The 19,783-nt window shown below is 46.4% G+C and overlaps 1 protein-coding gene across 3 annotated transcripts in view; it reads left to right on the top strand.

The window, feature by feature from the left end:
* LOC118940354 (phospholipid phosphatase-related protein type 2) overlaps window positions 1-19,783 on the top strand; it is a 55,263-nt gene that overhangs the window by 12,437 nt on the left and 23,043 nt on the right. For all 3 annotated transcript variants that reach the window (XM_090195710.1, XM_090195708.1, XM_090195709.1), the window contains exon 3: window positions 12,802-12,990. In XM_090195710.1, the coding sequence (XP_090051836.1) occupies window positions 12,802-12,990 (189 nt within the window). The remainder of the gene's footprint in view (window positions 1-12,801; window positions 12,991-19,783) is intronic.

The following is a 19,783-nucleotide window of genomic DNA, read 5'->3' as shown; positions in this document are numbered from 1 at the left end:
TATTTTATCAGCCAACTGTGTGCTCGGGAACGCACTGGTAGAGAGCTTCTCTTTCATGGTCTGGCAGCTGGGAAAGTGGCTCAAATTTTCTTTCCGCATCTGCGTCTCCCACAGAGTCAGTTTGGTTTTAAATGCCTTCACTGTACTGTACATATCAGAGATGACACGATCCCGACCCTGCAGCTGCAAGTTTATTGCATTCAGATGACTCGTAATGTCACACAGAAAAGCCATTTCACACAGAAACATTTCGTCTCGGAGTTGTGTTGTGTCTTTGCCTTTGCTGTCCAAGAACAGACAAATCTCCTCACGAAGCTCGAAACATCTTTGAAGCACCTTTCCCTGGCTTAGCCATCGCACCTCTGTGTGATAAGGCAAATCACCATGCTCCGTTTCTAACTCCGTCAGAAATGCCTTGAACTGGCGGTGATTCAAACCTTTGGCTCTGATAAAGTTAACTGTGCGCGTGATGATGCTCATTACATGCTCCATTTTCAAGGCTTTACCGCACAACGCTTCCTGGTGTATGATACAATGATAAGCTGTCAGCTCACCTGTCGCGTTTTCCTCTTGCATCTTTTCCCGTATCTTCGCCACCAGTCCGCTCCTGTGTCCACACATCGCAGGTGCTCCGTCGGTTGTCAAACCCACGAGTTTTTCCCAAGGCAGCTCCATCTCATTTACACATCTTGACACCTCTTCATACAAATCATGCCCCGTAGTTGTGCCATGCATAGGACGTAAAGCCAAAAACTCCTCTGTCACGCTTAGGTTGGAGTCCACTCCGCGGATGAAAATTGACAACTGGGCAATGTCAGAAATGTCGGTGCTCTCATCCACAGCCAAGGAATATGCAATAAAATCTTTTCCCTTTTTCACAAGCTGCTCTTTTAGATTGATGGACAACTGGTCTACTCTCTCGGCAATGGTGTTTCTGCTCAGACTCACATTTAAAAAGAGTTGCCTTTTTTCTGGGCAAACTTCGTCACAAACTTTAATCATGCAGTTTTTGATGAAATCCCCCTCCGTAAATGGCCGGGCTGATTTAGCGATCTCTTCTGCCAAAATAAAACTGGCCTTGACAGCAGCCTGGCCTTGTGATTTGGCTTTTTTGAACAGAGCCTGTCGAGATTTGAGGCCTCGTTTTAATTCCTCTGCCTTTTGTAGCCTTTGTTCCATGTCCATATTCTTGTTTTTGTCCGCGTGTTTCGTTTCATAATGTCGTCTCAGATTATACTCTTTCAGTACCGCCACACTTTCTCCACACAGAAGACACACAGGTTTTCCAGCTACCTTCGTGAACATATACTCCGACTCCCACCTTGTTTGAAACCCCCGGTTCTCAGTATCCACCTTCCGTTTTGCCATTTTTGATGGGTATCTGAAAGTTAATTTTACTGTGATGCTGACGACTGCTGTGCCAATAAATATTGAAATGAAGCAGCCTACTGCTCGGTGCGTCACCTTTGCATTGTGGGAAATGTAGTATTGGTGCGTGTAAAAGATCTGCGGGCTGCCGGCTTGCTGCGGGCCGGTTCTAATAATAAATCAAGATCATCCCAGGGGCCGTAAAAAACCTTCTTGCGGGCCGGATGTGGCCCGCGGGCCTTGACTCTGACATATGTGATCTAGTGGATAGCCTTCCCAGAAGAGTGGAGGCTGTTATAGCAGCATAGGGGGGACCAGCTCCATTTTAATGCCCATGATTTTGGAATTAAATGTCATATCCTCAGTGTACAACGTTAAACACCAAATAATGCATGCAGAGTCGAATTAGGCCGATACCAGCTAATGATCAAAATCAAGAAACAAGCTGTTAAATTCTACAACCACCTAAAAGGAAGCGATTCCCAAACCTTCCATAACAAAGCCATCACCTACAGATAGACGAACCTGGAGAAGAGTCCCCTCAGCAAGCTGGTCCTGGGGCTCTGTTTACAAACACAAACAGACCCCACAGAGACTCAGGACAGCAGCACAATTAGACCCAACCAAATCATGAGAAAACAAAAAGATAATTACTTGACATATTGGAAAGAATGAACAAAAAAGCAAACTAGAATGTTATTTGGCCCTAAACAGAGAGTACACAATGGCAGAATACCACTGTGACTGACCCAAAATGAAGGAAGTCTTTGACTATGTACAGACTCAGTGAGCATAGCCTTGCTATTGAGAGAAGGCGCTGTAGGCAGACCTGGCTCTCAAGAGAAGACAGGCTATGTGCACACTGCCCACAAAATGAGGTAGAAACTGAGATGCACTTCCTGACTTCCTACCAAATGTGTGACCATATTAGAGAGACATATTTCCCTGAGATTACACTGACACCTTCAAGAATTAGAAAATACATCCAGTTTTGATAAAGTCCCATATCTATTGGGTGAAATACCACACACAGTGTGCCATCACAGCAGCATTTTGGACTTTAACTATTTGCACATCGTTATACTTTCGCCATAATATGCCATCTGAAATGTCTCTATTCCTTTGGAACTTTTGTGAGTGTAATGTTTACTGTTCATTTTTGATTGTTTATTGCACAGTGTAAACATATGTTTCCCATGCCAATAAAGCCCTTTGAATTGAATTGAGAGAGAGAGAAAATATGTAGAAAAGGATTTGACAGATAGGATTCTGAAGAGGACATTCTAATGAAAGAAAAACATGGATTAGGAAAGAATGACGGGTGGTGAGGGAAACAAAGGAGAGAACAGAAGGAGGGTGTAGAGGAGTGTGTGGGCGCCAAAAGATGTATGCATGCTAATGCTTTGATCCTTCACAATCGCCATGTTTCTCTCTCTATCTCCTTTCTCTATTTCTTTACCTCCCCCTCCTGCTCCTCACCCTCCCTCTACTCTCTCTGTGTCTGTCGCGCTCTCCCTCTCCCTCCCTCTCTTTCCCTCTCCCTCTCTCTCTCTCTCTCTCTCTCTCTCTCTTCCTCTCTCTCTCTCTCTCTTCCTCTCTGTCCCTCTCTCTCTCCCTCTCTCTCTCCCTCTCTCTCCCTCTCTCCCTCTCTCTCTCCCTCTCTCTCCCTCTCTCTTTCTCTCTGTCCCTCTCTCTCTCCCTCTCTCTCTCCCTCTCTCTCTCCCTCTCTCTTCCTCTCTGTCCCTCTCTCTCCCTCTCTCTCTCCCTCTCTCTCTCCCTCTCTCTCTCCCTCTCTGTCTCTCTCTCTCTCCCTCTCTCTCCCCCTCTCTCTCACCCTCTCTCTCTCCCTCTCTGTCCCTCTCTCTCCCCCTCCTCTCTCCAGTGCTTCATTTGAGCCAGTTCCTACCGGAACAGTATCAGGCACCTCTCAGTTTTGGACTGTTTCGTTCTGGAACCCATTTACCAGGATCCGGTACCTCTGGTGGCATGAACAATTCAAGCTGCCTCCTCTGTAATTCTCACGCCCCCTAAAAAAGTAACGTAAAAATGTGCCTGATATTCTACGAATGGATTTGTCTTGGTCCGGCCCAGGATCATGGTTTGCGCGGGCCATCGCTGTCTCCCGCAGAACCAGAATGACATTCACTTTCTATGGTCTCTCTCCCTCTCTCTGTTCTGATAGACATGAGCCTGCAAAACGTCTCTCCTTGCGTTGCCCTTCATCATGTATTTTCCTTGTAGAATCATAGACGTGCGAAGGGAGACGGAGGTGCCTCAGCAGCCCTGAAGAATCTAAATACATGTGCCAAAGTGATGTGATTACTGCTGTGTGTTCAGAAAGAAGTGACATCATTTAGATGACTACATCAGGAGTAGGCCTGTCATTTAGCCACAGAAGATCAATAGCACAGCAGCTGGAAGTAGGGGTGCTGAGGGTGCTGCAACACCCCCTGAAAAAGTTGGGAGGAAAAGATCATCACAAAAGTAAGTGCACTGGGTCTTTACTAGTCCTGTAGTAGCGAACCAACATAGACGTCTTCGCAGAGAGATAGGAGTTTGGCACGAGCACGTCAGCCATCGCCATTAAGTGAACTGTGCACCGGGTGAGTCAGTGAAACTGGGAAGCTTTTTGTAGGACTGTAATTTCCTCCTCATATTGAACAATATGTGTCTCCACCTACCTAGGCCCACTAATGATGGATTCATGACAAGGTTGTTTTTCTTGATCTCAGACTCTTGTCAGTGTCAGTCTATCCTGTCATCTCCATCATCTGTGAGGTATTAAAACAGATTCTGCTGAAGTCTCCAGTCATCTAAAATGATGTAGAGTTGCATGAAATGCACTTATAAAAGGCCCCCCAAAAATTCTGAACTCGAGGCTTGAGGCTTTTTTTTTGCACATCTGTGCATCATCTGCATGCGGCTTTACTCTTCTACTGCAGCACACACAAGCGAGGATAATGCCTGCAATGCTTTATTATAAAGGTGATTTTTATTCATGCGTTCTGGTACTTCAGAGCCCCCCAGGTCATCCCCCTCTTGGCTCACTTTTTGTTCCGGCACCAATTGACAAATTTAGCACTGTCTCTCTCCTCCTCAGACCACTTTATTTCCCTGTCTCTCTCCTCCTCAGACCACTTTATTTCCCTGCCTCTCTCCTCCTCAGACCACTTTATTTCCCTGCCTCTCTCCTCCTCAGACCACTTTATTTCCCTGTCTCTCTCCTCCTCAGACCACTTTATTTCCCTGCCTCTCTCCTCCTCAGACCACTTTATTTCCCTGTCTCTCTCCTCCTCAGACCACTTTATTTCCCTGTCTCTCTCCTCCTCAGACCACTTTATTTCCCTGTCTCTCTCCTCCTCAGACCACTTTATTTCCCTGTCTCTCTCCTCCTCAGACCACTTTATTTCCCTGCCTCTCTCCTCCTCAGACCACTTTATTTCCCTGTCTCTCTCCTCCTCAGACCACTTTATTTCCCTGCCTCTCTCCTGCTCAGACCACTTTATTTCCCTGCCTCTCCTCCTCAGACCACTTTATTTCCCTGCCTCTCTCCTCCTCAGACCACTTTATTTCCCTGCCTCTCTCCTCCTCAGACCACTTTATTTCCCTGTCTCTCTCCTCCTCAGACCACTTTATTTCCCTGTCTCTCTCCTCCTCAGACCACTTTATTTCCCTGCCTCTCTCCTCCTCAGACCACTTTATTTCCCTGCCTCTCTCCTCCTCAGACCACTTTATTTCCCTGCCTCTCTCCTCCTCAGACCACTTTATTTCCCTGTCTCTCTCCTCCTCAGACCACTTTATTTCCCTGCCTCTCTCCTCCTCAGACCACTTTATTTCCCTGCCTCTCTCCTGCTCAGACCACTTTATTTCCCTGCCTCTCTCCTCCTCAGACCACTTTATTTCCCTGTCTCTCTCCTCCTCAGACCACTTTATTTCCCTGCCTCTCTCCTCCTCAGACCACTTTATTTCCCTGCCTCTCTCCTCCTCAGACCACTTTATTTCCCTGCCTCTCTCCTCCTCAGACCACTTTATTTCCCTGTCTCTCTCCTCCTCAGACCACTTTATTTCCCTGTCTCTCTCCTCCTCAGACCACTTTATTTCCCTGTCTCTCTCCTCCTCAGACCACTTTATTTCCCTGTCTCTCTCCTCCTCAGACCACTTTATTTCCCTGCCTCTCTCCTCCTCAGACCACTTTATTTCCCTGCCTCTCTCCTCCTCAGACCACTTTATTTCCCTGCCTCTCTCCTCCTCAGACCACTTTATTTCCCTGTCTCTCTCCTCCTCAGACCACTTTATTTCCCTGCCTCTCTCCTCCTCAGACCACTTTATTTCCCTGCCTCTCTCCTCCTCAGACCACTTTATTTCCCTGCCTCTCTCCTCCTCAGACCACTTTATTTCCCTGTCTCTCTCCTCCTCAGACCACTTTATTTCCCTGCCTCTCTCCTCCTCAGACCACTTTATTTCCCTGCCTCTCTCCTCCTCAGACCACTTTATTTCCCTGCCTCTCTCCTCCTCAGACCACTTTATTTCCCTGCCTCTCTCCTCCTCAGACCACTTTATTTCCCTGCCTCTCTCCTCCTCAGACCACTTTATTTCCCTGTCTCTCTCCTCCTCAGACCACTTTATTTTCCTGCCTCTCTCCTCCTCAGACCACTTTATTTCCCTGTCTCTCTCCTCCTCAGACCACTTTATTTCCCTGCCTCTCTCCTCCTCAGACCACTTTATTTCCCTGCCTCTCTCCTCCTCAGACCACTTTATTTCCCTGCCTCTCTCCTCCTCAGACCACTTTATTTCCCTGCCTCTCTCCTCCTCAGACCACTTTATTTCCCTGCCTCTCTCCTCCTCAGACCACTTTATTTCCCTGCCTCTCTCCTCCTCAGACCACTTTATTTCCCTAGGGCATCCTATGCAGCGCTTCCCTCCATGTCCCTAACACTCATTAAGTCTTTTATCTCTTTCCCTCACTTTGGTTTTCTCCCTCATCTCTTTCAAGCCTCACTATCTTCCTTCCCTCTGGTCCATCCATTCATTTCTATCAGGCAGCTCATCTTTCTCAACACAAGTCCCCCCGTTGAGATTGTTGCTACGCACATTTCCAACACAAGGTGACAGACTGGTCCCTGTAATCTAAGAAAGTCTCTCATATGATGCATACACTCACACACACATTCACACACCCATACACACACACACACACACACACACACACACACACACACACACATTCACACACCCATATACACACACACACACACACACACACACACACATTCACACACCCATATACACACACACACACACACACACACACACATTCACACACCCATATACACACACACATGCGTGCGTGCACATGTAAACACATGAGACGCTTTGATGGTTTTGACCTCTTTTAGTGCTTGAAGTGAAACTGCATGTACACTTTTAGAAAAAAAGGTGCTATCTAGAACCGAAAAGTGTTATTTGGCTGTCCATAAGAGTACACTTTGAAGAAACACTTTTTGTTCCAGGTAGAACCCTTTTGGGTTCCATGTAGAAGCCTTTCCACAGAGGATTCTACATGGAACCAAAATAATTCTACCTGGAACCAAAAAGGGTTCTCCTGTTGGGACAGCCGCATAAACCCTTTTGGAACCCTTTTTTCCAAGATTGTGTGTGTGTGTGTGTGTGTGTGTGTGTGTGTGTGTGTGTGTGTGTGTGTGTGTGTGTGTGTGTGTGTGTGTGTGTGTGTGTGTGTGTGTGTTTACCGTGTGTGTGTCTGTTTACCGCTCCATAGCCTGAGGAGGGCCATGTAGTGGCAGAAATCTAGGTCTGGGTCTTCTAATCATCTGTCAGAGTGTGAGAGTCACACTTGAAGGCTTGGCTGTCTTGAATAGCAGAGGATAAGTGAGGAGAGGAGGAGGAGATGTGTAGGGCTTTGTAGGATCCTTGATCCTTCCCTTGTGATGTCAGACTATCTGAAGTAATGTGAAGGCTGTGCAAGAGCAGAACAATGTTTTTCAAATAGAAGGAACAGTATCTAGCATCAGAGATCACTCTTTTCAGGGATTCCCAAACTCTTTAGATACATTTTTCAAACTCCTGGATGGATGCTGTAGTTCAATTAAATCTTATTACATACTGATCTAAACACATCATCTCTCTCTCTCTCCCTCTCTCTCCCCCCCTCTCTCTCCCTCTCTCTCCCTCTCTCCCTCTCTGTCCCTCTCCCCCTTTCTCTCCCTCTCTCTCCCTCTCTCTCTCCCCCTCTCTCTCCCTCTCTCCCCCCCCTCCCTCTCCCCCTCTCTCTCCCTCTCTGCCCCTCTCTGTCCCTCTCTCCCCCTTTCTCTCCCTCTCTCTCCCTCTCTCTCTCCCCCTCTCTCTCCCCCTTTCTCTCCCTCTCTCTCCCTCTCTCTCTCCCCCTCTCTCTCCCCCTTTCTCTCCCTCTCTCTCCCTTTCTCTCCCTCTCTCTCCCTCTCTCTCTCCCCCTCTCTCTCCCTCTCCCTCTCTCTCTCTCCCCCTCTCTCTCCCTCTCCCTCTCTCTCTCTCTGGAACACACACATGTAGATGTTTTATTTTATAATCCATGTACAACAAAGAAACTGTCTTCCATTGTTTCTCCACTTACTGCTCACCCGCCCCAGGACTCGTCTCCATAGGGTGCTGCTGTCATCTGAACACACACACACTGTGATATACACACACGTTTGCCTTTACGGGTGACTCTTCTGCCATCTGGTGTTCTGCTGAAGCTAGAGGTCGACGTAGCACTTGTGACAGCGTCTAATGTCAACGCTTATGTACAAGCCTCACAGTGTCTAAACCCCAGGGACATTAGCTATGCTAAGCAAACACAACACCATCTTCTAACTAGTTTGCGTCCCAAATTGTGCCCTATCCCACATAGTGCACTACTTTTGACCTGGGCCCATAGGGCTCTTGTCAAACGTAGTGCACTATGTAGGGCATAGGGTGCCATTTGGGATTCAGACTGACTCACAGACGCTGTCTTACTGTATCTGCGTACTTACTTATTTAGTCATTTATTTATTTACCCACAACATCAAGAGAGACACTTTAACATCTTAAATTGAAAAAACATTTTTAAGCGATTTTTTTGATTTTATTGAACAGATGGTGACAGAGGATGCCAGTGGGAAAGAGAGAAAGGTTGTAGCAAAGGGCAGGAGGCTGGATTTCAATCCATGCCGACAATGTAGACGTGTGTCAGAGGTCGTGGCATTACAGCCAGACCAGCCAGGCCACGTCATTCAGTTCCACTAGTAGGAACAGTTCATTTGAAGCATCGCTGAAGCTTTGTTTGAGGAAGGAATCCATTGGCCAAAAGTCAAAATGGCTGCCGCAACCAAAGGCCAGCTGCCTGTAACAAACGTTATGACCCTCGTCTCTGCCTGTGTGTTAATGTGAGCCTCCTCTAGCGTGGAGTCAGCTTGTATAAGAGCAATAAGCTTGAAATAAATATTCCTCTTATAAGTTCATTTTCCCTGCGAATGGTGCCAAAAATTAAGCTGTGTAATATAATTCTGCTTTGAGTTACGTAAATGTAAAAAATGTGACGTCTTGTTTTTGAGAAAATCTAGGAGCATGTTAGAGGGCAATTTGGGCCACATTAACATAAATACAGAACAAATCAGTGAGATGATTAATGGTATGCAGTGTCACAGTGATCCCTGAGACAAGAACTGTCCTACAGGAGTTTAAACAGTAGACAGTTGTATCTGGTGGTGTTAAAGTCTCCCAAGGACTCGATGCTCCTCTATGTGAGGGAGAGTGTTCCAGTGTTAGTCTATGGAGACTGGGAGGCTGCAGTGCGTGGGTTGCTCTGTGTACTGAATGGGGACAAAAGGAGGAGAGGAAGCTGGAGAGGTCGATGTGTCCCTGTCTGTCCAAGGTGAACACCCCGCTGAGAGCAGGAGACAGAGACTGATAGTGTTAGTACACAGGTTAAATACAGAGAAAAGGCTCTAGAAACACACTTTACCAAACAGAGGACACCTTATGAACAGTTTTAATGTGGCAGTCTGTCATCGGTTCAGTAAAAGAACTAGTAACATAGGACGAAAGGGGGAGGTCGTATCAAAAATTAGAAATATTTCCCCGAGGGAGAAAGTTAGCTACAGGAGTTCTTGAAAAGTGACAGACCTCCGACGAGCCATCAAACAGCCAAAGCATCAGTACAGGACTAAGATCGGTTCCTACTACGTCGGCTCTGACGCTCGTCTGATGTGACAGGGCTTGCAAAAGCGGATTACAAAGGGAACCCCAGCCGCAAGCTGCCCAGTGATGCAAGCCTACCAAACAAGCTAAATGCCTTCTATGCTCGCTTCGAGGCAAGCAACACTGAACCATGCATGAGAGCACCTTCTGTTCCAGACAACTGTGTTATCTCGCTCTCCGTAACCGATGTAAGTAAGACATTTAAACAGGTTAACATTCACATGGCTGCGGGCCAGACAGATTACCAGAACACGTACTCACGGTATGCGCTGACCAGCTGGCAAGTGTCTTTACTGACATTTTCAATCTCTCCCTGACCCAGGTTTACATGTACAGGTTTCAAGCAGACCCCCATGTTCCCTGTGCCCAAGAACACAAAGGCAAGCTGTCTAAATGACTATCGCCCCGTAGCGCTCACATATGTAGCCATGAAATGCTTTTAAAGGCTGCTCATGGCTCACATCAACACCATCATCCCAGACAGTACAGAGAACAGACTGTGACTTGGGTGGCTGAAGTCTTTTTTAGGCCCTTCCTCTGACACCACCTGGTATAGAGGTCCTAGATGACAGGGAGCTCAGCCCCAGTGATGTACTGGGCTGTACGCACTACCCTCTGAAGCACCTTGCGGTCGGATGCCGAGCTGTTGCCATACCTAGCAGTGATGCAGCCAGTCAAGATGCTCTCAATGGTGCAGCTGTAGACGTTTTTGAACATCTGAGGGCCCGTTACAAATCTTTTCAGCCTCCTGAGGAGGAAGAGGCGCTGTTGTGCCTTCTTCATGTCTGTGTTGGTGTGTGTGGACCATGATAATTCACCATGTAGCCACCGAGGAACTTTGTGCCTTCTTCATGTCTGTGTTGGTGTGTGTGGACCATGATAATTTACCATGTAGCCACCGAGGAACTTTGTGCCTTCTTCATGTCTGTGTTGGTGTGTGTGGACCATGATAATTCACCTTGTAGCCACCGAGGACCTTTGTGCCTTCTTCATGTCTGTGTTGGTGTGCGTGGACCATGATAATTCACCATGTAGCCACCGAGGACCTTGACCTGCTCCACTACAGCCCTGTCGATGTGGATGGCGATGTGCCCAGCCCTCCGCTTCCTTTAGTCCACAATCAGCTCCTTTGTCTTGCTGACATGGAGGGAGAGGCTGAGGGAGAGGTTGTTGTCCACACTGCCAGGTCACTGTAGGCTGTCTCATCGTCATCGGTGACACCACCGTGGTGTTGTCAGCAAACTTAATGATGGTGTTGGAGTCATGCGCGGCCACGGAGTAATGGGTGAACAGGGAGTACAGGAGGGGACTAAGCATGCACCCCTAAGAGGGCCCTGTGTTGAGTGACAGCGTGGCGGATGTGTTGTTGCCGTCAGGAAATCAGGATCCAGTTGCAGAGGGAGATGTTCAGACCCAGGGTCTTGAGCTTAGTGATGAGCCTGGAGGGCACTATGGTGTTGAACGCTGAGCTTTGGTCGATGGGAGAATGTCTCCTGAAAATGTTGCTCTTTATTGGTACATAATGTTTCTGAGCAGCTACATAGAGAAAGAGGGATGATCAGGATGCGGTGTGCATCCCAGAGCAGCGTATGGAGAGGAGATGCACGTAGCTTGATGTGTGCATCTATAAATAAACTACTGTGCTGACTGCTGCTAGACGCTTTGCCTGTGTGTGTGTGTGTGTGTGTGTGTGTGTGTGTGTGTGTGTGTGTGTGTGTGTGTGTGTGTGTGTGTGTGTGTGTGTGTGTGTGTGTGTGTGTGTGTGTGTGTGTGTGTGTGTGTGTGTGTTTGTTTGTTTGTTTGTTTGTTTGTTTGTTTGTTTGTTTGTTGTCCCCAATGACTTTGCTCTTGACATGATGGTTGGAGCCCTGCAGGGGTATGCCGTTGTAGCAGAAGTATGTACACACACACACTCACACAAAACCCATATTGATTCACAGGGGACCCACAGTTCAAAGAGCTTTACCTCCCACAGATAGACAGCAAAGGAGAGAAAGCTCCACAGGACAATATGGATGTATGGTTATAAACAGTCTATAAATACACACACCTGCTGAGCCCACCCACACACACAGACAAGAAACACAGTCAATGAATGTGTACAATTCATTCACACATGCACATGTCCAGTGTTTCTTGAACACACACACAAACACACACACACACACAGACATATTCATGATAACGTGCTAACAGATGTTTAGTATCATGCTGTGCACATTGCAGTCTCCAAATATGTTTTTGTGAATCACCTCTCGCTCTAGTGTACGGCACACTACCACTCATGCATACACTGCATGTGATCGACAGCACACCAGCGTCACACACACACACAGCACACACCCCCTTTCCCTCCCTCCCATGCTTGCACTTGTGCTATCCTCCTTGCTCTTCCCACCTATTTCTCTCTCTTTCTGCCTCTTTTCTCTCTCACTCTTCCACTGTAATTCCATTTATTTTTTCCCCCTTTACAGAACAGCAGCATCTTTCTTCATGTTCTGTTTCTTTCTTTTACCCTCATCCTTCGGACTCAGTCTCTCTCTCTCTCTCTCTCCAACTCTCTCTCTCTCTCCAACTCTCTCTCTCTCTCTCTCTCTCTCTCTCTCTCGCTCAGTCTCTCTCTCTCTCTCGCTCTCTCTCTCTCTCTCTCTCTCTCTCTCTCTCTCTCTCTATCTCTCTCGCTCTACCTCTCTCTCTCACTCTATCTATCTCTCACTCTCACTCTCACTCTCACTCTCACTCTCACTCTCACTCTCTCTTTCTCTCTCTTCCTCGGTCTCTGTGTATGTCTCTCTATTTCTCTCTCTATCCTCTTTTTTTCTCTCCCTCTTTCTCTCTCTTCTGTTTCTCTCTCTGTTTCTCTCTGTTTCTCTCTCTGTTTCTCTCGCTCATTATCTCTGTTTCTCTCTCTCTCTGTTTCTCTCTCTGTTTCGCTCTTTCTCTCTCTCATTATCTGTTTCTCTCTCTCTCTCTGTTTCGCTCTTTCTCTTTCTGTTTCTCTCTCTCTCTCTGTCCTCTTTTGCTCTCTTTCATTCTACACACTCCGGAAGCATATGTCACCGCGCTCAAAAAGGAATCGCCTCCTTCTCCTCTCTCCTTTTTCTCATCAATAGCTTATTTTTGTTTTCCCATCCACCTTACTATCCTTCGGTTCTCTTCAGTTCTCTTCGGTTCTCTTCCCTTCTTTCTAAACCTAGAACCATGTTCTATTTCCAGCTGGTGATCATGGCTGGGACGGTTCTCCTGGCGTACTACTTTGAGTACACAGACACGTTCCCCGTTCACGTCCAAGGGTTCTTCTGTTTCGACAAGACGTTCTCCAAACCGTACCCCGGACCCGAGGATGACAGCAAGGCGCCGCCGGCACTGGTCTACTCTCTGGTCACCGCTATCCCCACTGTCACGGTAAGACTGGACTGGAGTAGCCTACAGACACACACACACACACACACACACCTGGCGTAGCGTCACACACGTGGTGTTTGGATGGAGGTGTGTGTTTATAAGTGGGTGTGTATCCATGTGTTACTAACATTTCTTTGGAGGAATAATGCAATAATTTGTTTTATCTATTGAACTCAATGTGTGCAGCATAAACTTTATGTTGAGCAAGTGTATACCATATGTTGTGTGTCAGGGGGTATGCAGCATGTATGTCAGTGAGTATGCAGCATGTGTCAGTGAGTATGCAGCATGTGTGTTAGTGAGTATGCAGCATGTGTCAGTGAGTATGCAGCATGTGTGTCAGTGAGTATGCAGCATGTGTGTCAGTGAGTATGCAGCATGTGTGTCAGTGAGTATGCAGCATGTGTCAGTGAGTATGCAGCATGTGTCAGTGAGTATGCAGCATGTGTCAGTGAGTATGCAGCATGTGTCAGTGAGTATGCAGCATGTGTCAGTGAGTATGCAGCATGTGTCAGTGAGTATGCAGCATGTATGTCAGTGAGTATGCAGCATGTGTCAGTGAGTATGCAGCATGTGTCAGTGAGTATGCAGCATGTGTCAGTGAGTATGCAGCATGTGTCAGTGAGTATGCAGCATGTGTCAGTGAGTATGCAGCATGTGTCAGTGAGTATGCAGCATGTGTCAGTGGGTATGCAGCATGTGTCAGTGGGTATGCAGCATGTGTCAGTGGGTATGCAGCATGTGTCAGTGGGTATGCAGCATGTGTCAGTGGGTATGCAGCATGTGTCAGTGGGTATGCAGCATGTGTCAGTGGGTATGCAGCATGTGTCAGTGGGTATGCAGCATGTGTGTCAGTGAGTATGCAGCATGTGTCAGTGGGTATGCAGCATGTGTCAGTGGGTATGCAGCATGTGTCAGTGGGTATGCAGCATGTGTCAGTGGGTATGCAGCATGTGTCAGTGGGTATGCAGCATGTGTCAGTGGGTATGCAGCATGTGTCAGTGGGTATGCAGCATGTGTCAGTGGGTATGCAGCATGTGTCAGTGAGTATGCAGCATGTGTCAGTGAGTATGCAGCATGTATATCAGTGGGTATGCAGCATGTGTCAGTGAGTATGCAGCATGTGTCAGTGAGTATGCAGCATGTGTCAGTGAGTATGCAGAATGTGTCAGTGAGTATGCCACATGTGTCAGTGAGTATGCAGAATGTGTCAGTGAGTATGCAGCATGTGTGTCAGTGAGTATGCAGCATGTGTGTCAGTGAGTATGCAGCATGTGTCAGTGAGTATGCAGCATGTGTCAGTGAGTATGCAGCATGTGTCAGTGAGTATGCAGCATGTGTCAGTGAGTATGCAGCATGTGTCAGTGAGTATGCAGAATGTGTCAGTGAGTATGCCACATGTGTCAGTGAGTATGCAGAATGTGTCAGTGAGTATGCAGCATGTGTGTCAGTGAGTATGCAGCATGTGTGTCAGTGAGTATGCAGCATGTGTCAGTGAGTATGCAGCATGTGTCAGTGAGTATGCAGCATGTGTCAGTGAGTATGCAGCATGTGTCAGTGAGTATGCAGCATGTGTGTATATAATATAATATGGGAGGTTTCTTCCCACACAGACTGACATACATATGCTTTCAAATGAAATTGAATTTGTCAAATGCTTCATAAACATCAGGTGTAGACTACCAGGGAAATGCTTACTTATGGGCCCTTTTCCAACAATGCAGAGTTAATGATAAATAAATAAATAAATATATATATATATATATATATATATACAGTATATACAAATAGTGACATGAGTAATAAATACACAGTGAATAACGAATAACAATAATGAGTCAAAATAACATGTCTATATACAGGAAGTAGCAGCAGCGAGTCGATGTGCAGGAATACAAGGTAACTGAGGTAGCTATGTACATATAGGGAGGGGTAAAGTGACTAGGCAACAGGATAGATAATAGACTGTAGCAGCAGCTTGTGTGGTGAGTGTGTGTGTGTGTGTGTGTGTGTGTGTGTGTGTGTGTGTGTGTGTGTGTGTGTGTGTGTGTGTGTGTGTGTGTGTGTGTGTGTGTGTGTGTGTGTGTGTGTGTGTGTGTGTGTGTGTGTGTGTGCGTGCGTGCGTATGTGTGTGTGTGTGTGTGGCGTCAGTGTGCATGGTATGCGTGTGTGTTCCCATGGGATGTCAATGCATTCACATATCTACAGTATGCGTGGATGAGTATTAGACACTACAGTACAGTATAGTATAAATTATACATTGTACGAGTAGAAGTGAACCCCATAGACAGAGCTGACCCTTGACCTTCCCCTCCAGGCTGGTCTCTATGCTCTACTTCAGTCTACTCCTATCACTTCATTAAGGCTTTAGCTCTGAGCCCAGTACATTAAGGGTGTGATATTAACAGTGGTGGACTGTGGCTGAGTGTTGCAGGGGTGGGCAAGGGACTGGACACGCGCCTTAGTGCTTATTGAAGCCATAAGTTGCACTGAAAACTGGAACTTCTGCAATCTCTGGCTTTGGACATTAGATTGCATGTACACTGAACAATAATATAAACTCAACATGTAAAGTGTTGGTCCCATGTTTCATGAGCTAAAATAAAAGTACCCATACCCACAAAAAGCTTATTTCTGTCTAATTTTGGGCACAAATTTGTGTACATCCCTGTTAGTGAGCATTTCTACTTTGCCAAGATAATCCTTCCACCTGACAGGTGTGGCATAACAAGAAGCTCATTAAACAGCATGACATTCACAGGTGCACCTTGTGCTTGGGACAATAAAAGGTCACTCTAAAATGTGCAGTATTGTCACACAACACAATGCCCCAGATTTCCCAAGTTTTGAGGGAGCGTGCAATTGGCATGTTGACTGCAGGAATGTCCACCAGAGCTGTTGCCAGATAATTTCTCTACCATAAGCCGCCTCCAACGTAGTGCTAGAGAATTTGGCAGTACCAACTGTTGTGAACAGAGTGCCCCATGGTGGCGGTGGGGTTATGGTATGAGCAGGCATAATCTACAGAGAACAAACACATTTGCATTTTATCGATGACAATCTGAATGCTCAGAGATACCGGGACCGCCATCACCTCATGTTTCAGCATGATAACGCACGGCCCCATGTCACGAGGACCTGTACACAATTCTTAGAAGCTGAAAATGCCCCAGTTCTTCCATGGCCTGTATACTCACCAGACATGTCACCCATTGAGCATGTTCGGGATGCTCTGGATCAACATGTACGAAAGCGTCTTCCAGTTCCCTCCAATATCCAGCCATTGAAGAGGAGTGGGACAACATTCCACAGGCCACAATCAACAGCCTGATCAACTCTATGAGAAGGAGATGTGCTGCGCTGCATGAGGCAAATGGTGGTCACACCAGATACTGACTGGTTTTCTGATCCACGACCCTAACTTTTTTTAAGGTATCTGTGACTAACAGATGACTAACTGTGAATATCTGCATTCCCAAGTCATGTGAAATCCATAGATTAGGGCCTAATGAATTTATTTCAATTGACTGATTTCCTTAAATGAACTGTAACTCAGTCAAATCTTTGAAATTGTTGCATGATGCGTTTATATTTTAGTTCAGTATAAATGGATAGATGGGTGGGTGTGTGGGTGGGTGGGTGGGTGGGTGTGTCTATGTGGAGATGACAGTATTTGTGAGAGACAGTGAATCTGTACAGCATGTTAAGTGTGTTTTACTGTATATGTGCATCCATGCAAGTGTGTGTGCGCAACTACCTGCTTGCGTGTGTGTGAATATGTGTCTGCCTCTATCTATCCGTATACGAGGGAGAACATCTCTGCACATCACAGGGCACTGTAGTCTGGTGTGTGTGGGGGCGGACAGCAGGCAGCTATAGCATCCTTCACTTCCAGCTACGGAAATGGGTTACATTCTGTGTGACGGATACATCTCACCACCAGTGTGTGTGTGTGTGTGTGTCGTGTGTGTGTGTGTGTGTGTGTGTGTAGGTGTGTGTGTGCAGGTGTGTGTGTGTGGAGGCTCTACACACTATGAGAGCCATTGAGAATGCCAAGGCTAAGTGGGGCACAATTCTGGCCAACACACACACACACACACACACACACACACACACACACACACACACACACACACACACACACACACACACACACCACTCAGCCTCTAGTAGTAATTACAGTAGCCATCTACATGGCAACACTGCAGTTGGAAGCACTACTTATACCATATCTGGACTGTAAGCCCCGGTGGCTAATTACATGTGTGTGTGTCTGTGTGAGTGCGTGTGTGTGTGTTGTGTGTGCGTGTGTTGTATGTGACAAGCCACCCTTGGACCTACACAATGAGAGGGTTGAGTTACAAGCACTTACCAGTTTAACATTTGAACTGATCGTCTGCTCAACAGCGTTAACGTTTGGTCATGTTAGCCATGTATAGAATGTGGAAGTAGTCTGGCTGGTGTAGCGGTAATGCCGCAGCCTCCAGTACACGTCTACGGTGTCGGCATACAGTAGGTTTAAACCCCGGCCTACTGCCTTTTGACACAACGTCTATCTTTCCACGCTGTTATCCTCGTTGTCTGTTCAATAAAGTCTGAAAATACCCTACATATAATACATGTGCCCTATAGGAGGGGATGTGGGGAATGGGAACTCAGCTTGAAGTTGAAGAGCTATTTTAGAAACTTTGTAAATATCTGGGTCACACACACACACACACCCACACACATACCTAATGCTAAATACTGGTGCCCTGAAGAGCTGTTCTCTGTTCTGCTGCTAAGCCCTTGGAACATTATGGAGAGGGAGAGAGGGCGAGGTAGCGAAAGGAGAAAAAGAGAGAGACAGTAGAGAGGAAAGGGGGAAGACAGAGAGAAGAGGGGAAGACTGGGAGAGAAAGAGGAGAAGGATAGAGAGCAGAGAGAGAGAGGGAGTTTAGAGGGTGATATAAAGAGAAAAGAGAGTAGAGGGGGAGGAAAGAAGAAAGTAGGAAAGAGGAAGAACGACAGAGAATGATAGAGGGGGAGGGAGAGAGAGAGAGAGAGAGAGAGAGAGAGAGAGAGAGAGAGAGAGAGAAAGAGAGGCTTGTTGTTTGTGTGTTTGTGTTGCCTGTCAGTCAAGCCGTAGGAAGTCCCCTTCTCCTCCTGAATTATGGAATGGATCCTGACAGGCAGATAGAGCTGCTGCTGCTGATAACCATACATAGATTGTGTCCCAAATGGCACCCTATTCCCTCTATATAGTGCACTACTTTTGGTATGGGCCCTGGGCAAAAGTAGTGCACTATATATGTCGGGAAAAGGGTGACATTTAGGACGCAACCAGAGAGAGCCAGAGGACAGAGGATAGTGGTGGTGTCACATCAACACCCTTCCCCTCTGTCTCGGTCCCACTGAATGGGACCTGGATATTGAGATTGGTTCCTCCCTATATAAAGAAAAATAGGTGAGAGAGAGTAGACTACCCTCTGTCTGTCTGTCTGTCTATCTGTGTGTGTGTCTGTCTGTCTGTGTGTCTCTGTTTGTCTGTATGTCTGTCTGTCTGTGTGTGTGTCTCTGTCTGTGTGTCTGTCTTCGTGTGTGTCTCTGTCTGTGTGTCTGTGTGTGTGTGTGTCTGTCTGTCTGTCTCTGTCTGTGTCTCTATCTGTGTCTCTGTCTGTGTGTCTCTGTCTGTGTGTCTTTGTCCAACTAAACAGGATTTTGTTGAACTGTGAGGAGAAAAAAAGAGGGATAGAAAGAGAGGGAAGGACAGAAAGAGAGAGGGAGATCATATGAAATGGAGTAGAAAGAGAGAGAGAGATCATATGAAATGGAGTAGAAAGAGAGAGGGAGATCATATGAAATGGAGTAGAAAGAGAGAGGGAGATCATATGAAATGGAGTAGAAAGAGAGAGGGAGATCATATGAAATGGAATAGAAAGAGAGAGGGAGATCATATGAAATGGAATAGAAAGTGAGAGGGAGATCATATGAAATGGAGTAGAAAGAGAGAGGGAGATCATATGAAATGGAGTAGAAAGAGAGAGGGAGATCATATGAAATGGAATAGAAAGAGAGAGGGAGATCATATGAAATGGAATAGAAAGTGAGAGGGAGATCATATGAAATGGAATAGAAAGAGAGAGGGAGATCATATGAAATGGAGTAGAAAGAGAGGGAGATCATATGAAATGGAGTAGAAAGAGAGAGAGAGATCATATGAAATGGAGTAGAAAGAGAGAGGGAGATCATATGAAATGGAGTAGAAAGAGAGAGGGAGATCATATGAAATGGAGTAGAAAGAGAGAGGGAGATCATATGAAATGGAATAGAAAGAGAGAGGGAGATCATATGAAATGGAGTAGAAAGAGAGAGGGAGATCATATGAAATGGAGTAGAAAGAGAGAGGGAGATCATATGAAATGGAATAGAAAGAGAGAGGGAGATCATATGAAATGGAATAGAAAGAGAGCGATGGAAGGGGAGAAATGGTCTGGACTATAACCTAGATTCTCCACAAAGCGACCGGGAAGTCTGCCCAGGCAGGAATGAAAGAGAGAATAAAGGAAGGATGAGAGAGAAGGAAGAGCAAGAGAGAGTGTGGGTAGGAAGCTAAATCGTCATGGTAACACTAAGACTGGTTTGTGAGACTCTATGCCATGTACAGTTGAAGTCGGAAGTTTACATACACCTTACCCAAACACATTTAAACTCAGTTTTTCACAATTCCTATCATTTAATCTTGTAAAAATTCCCTGTCTTAGGTCAGTTAAGATCACCACTTTATTTTAAGAATGTGAAATGTCAAAATAAT

The sequence above is a fragment of the Oncorhynchus mykiss genome, chromosome 13, assembly GCF_057628025.1.
Source record: "Oncorhynchus mykiss isolate SJ-2025 chromosome 13, ASM5762802v1, whole genome shotgun sequence".
Taxonomy (NCBI): domain Eukaryota; kingdom Metazoa; phylum Chordata; class Actinopteri; order Salmoniformes; family Salmonidae; genus Oncorhynchus; species Oncorhynchus mykiss.
Note: the sequence above shows the minus strand (reverse complement) of the source record. Positions and strands in the feature narration are given on the sequence as shown.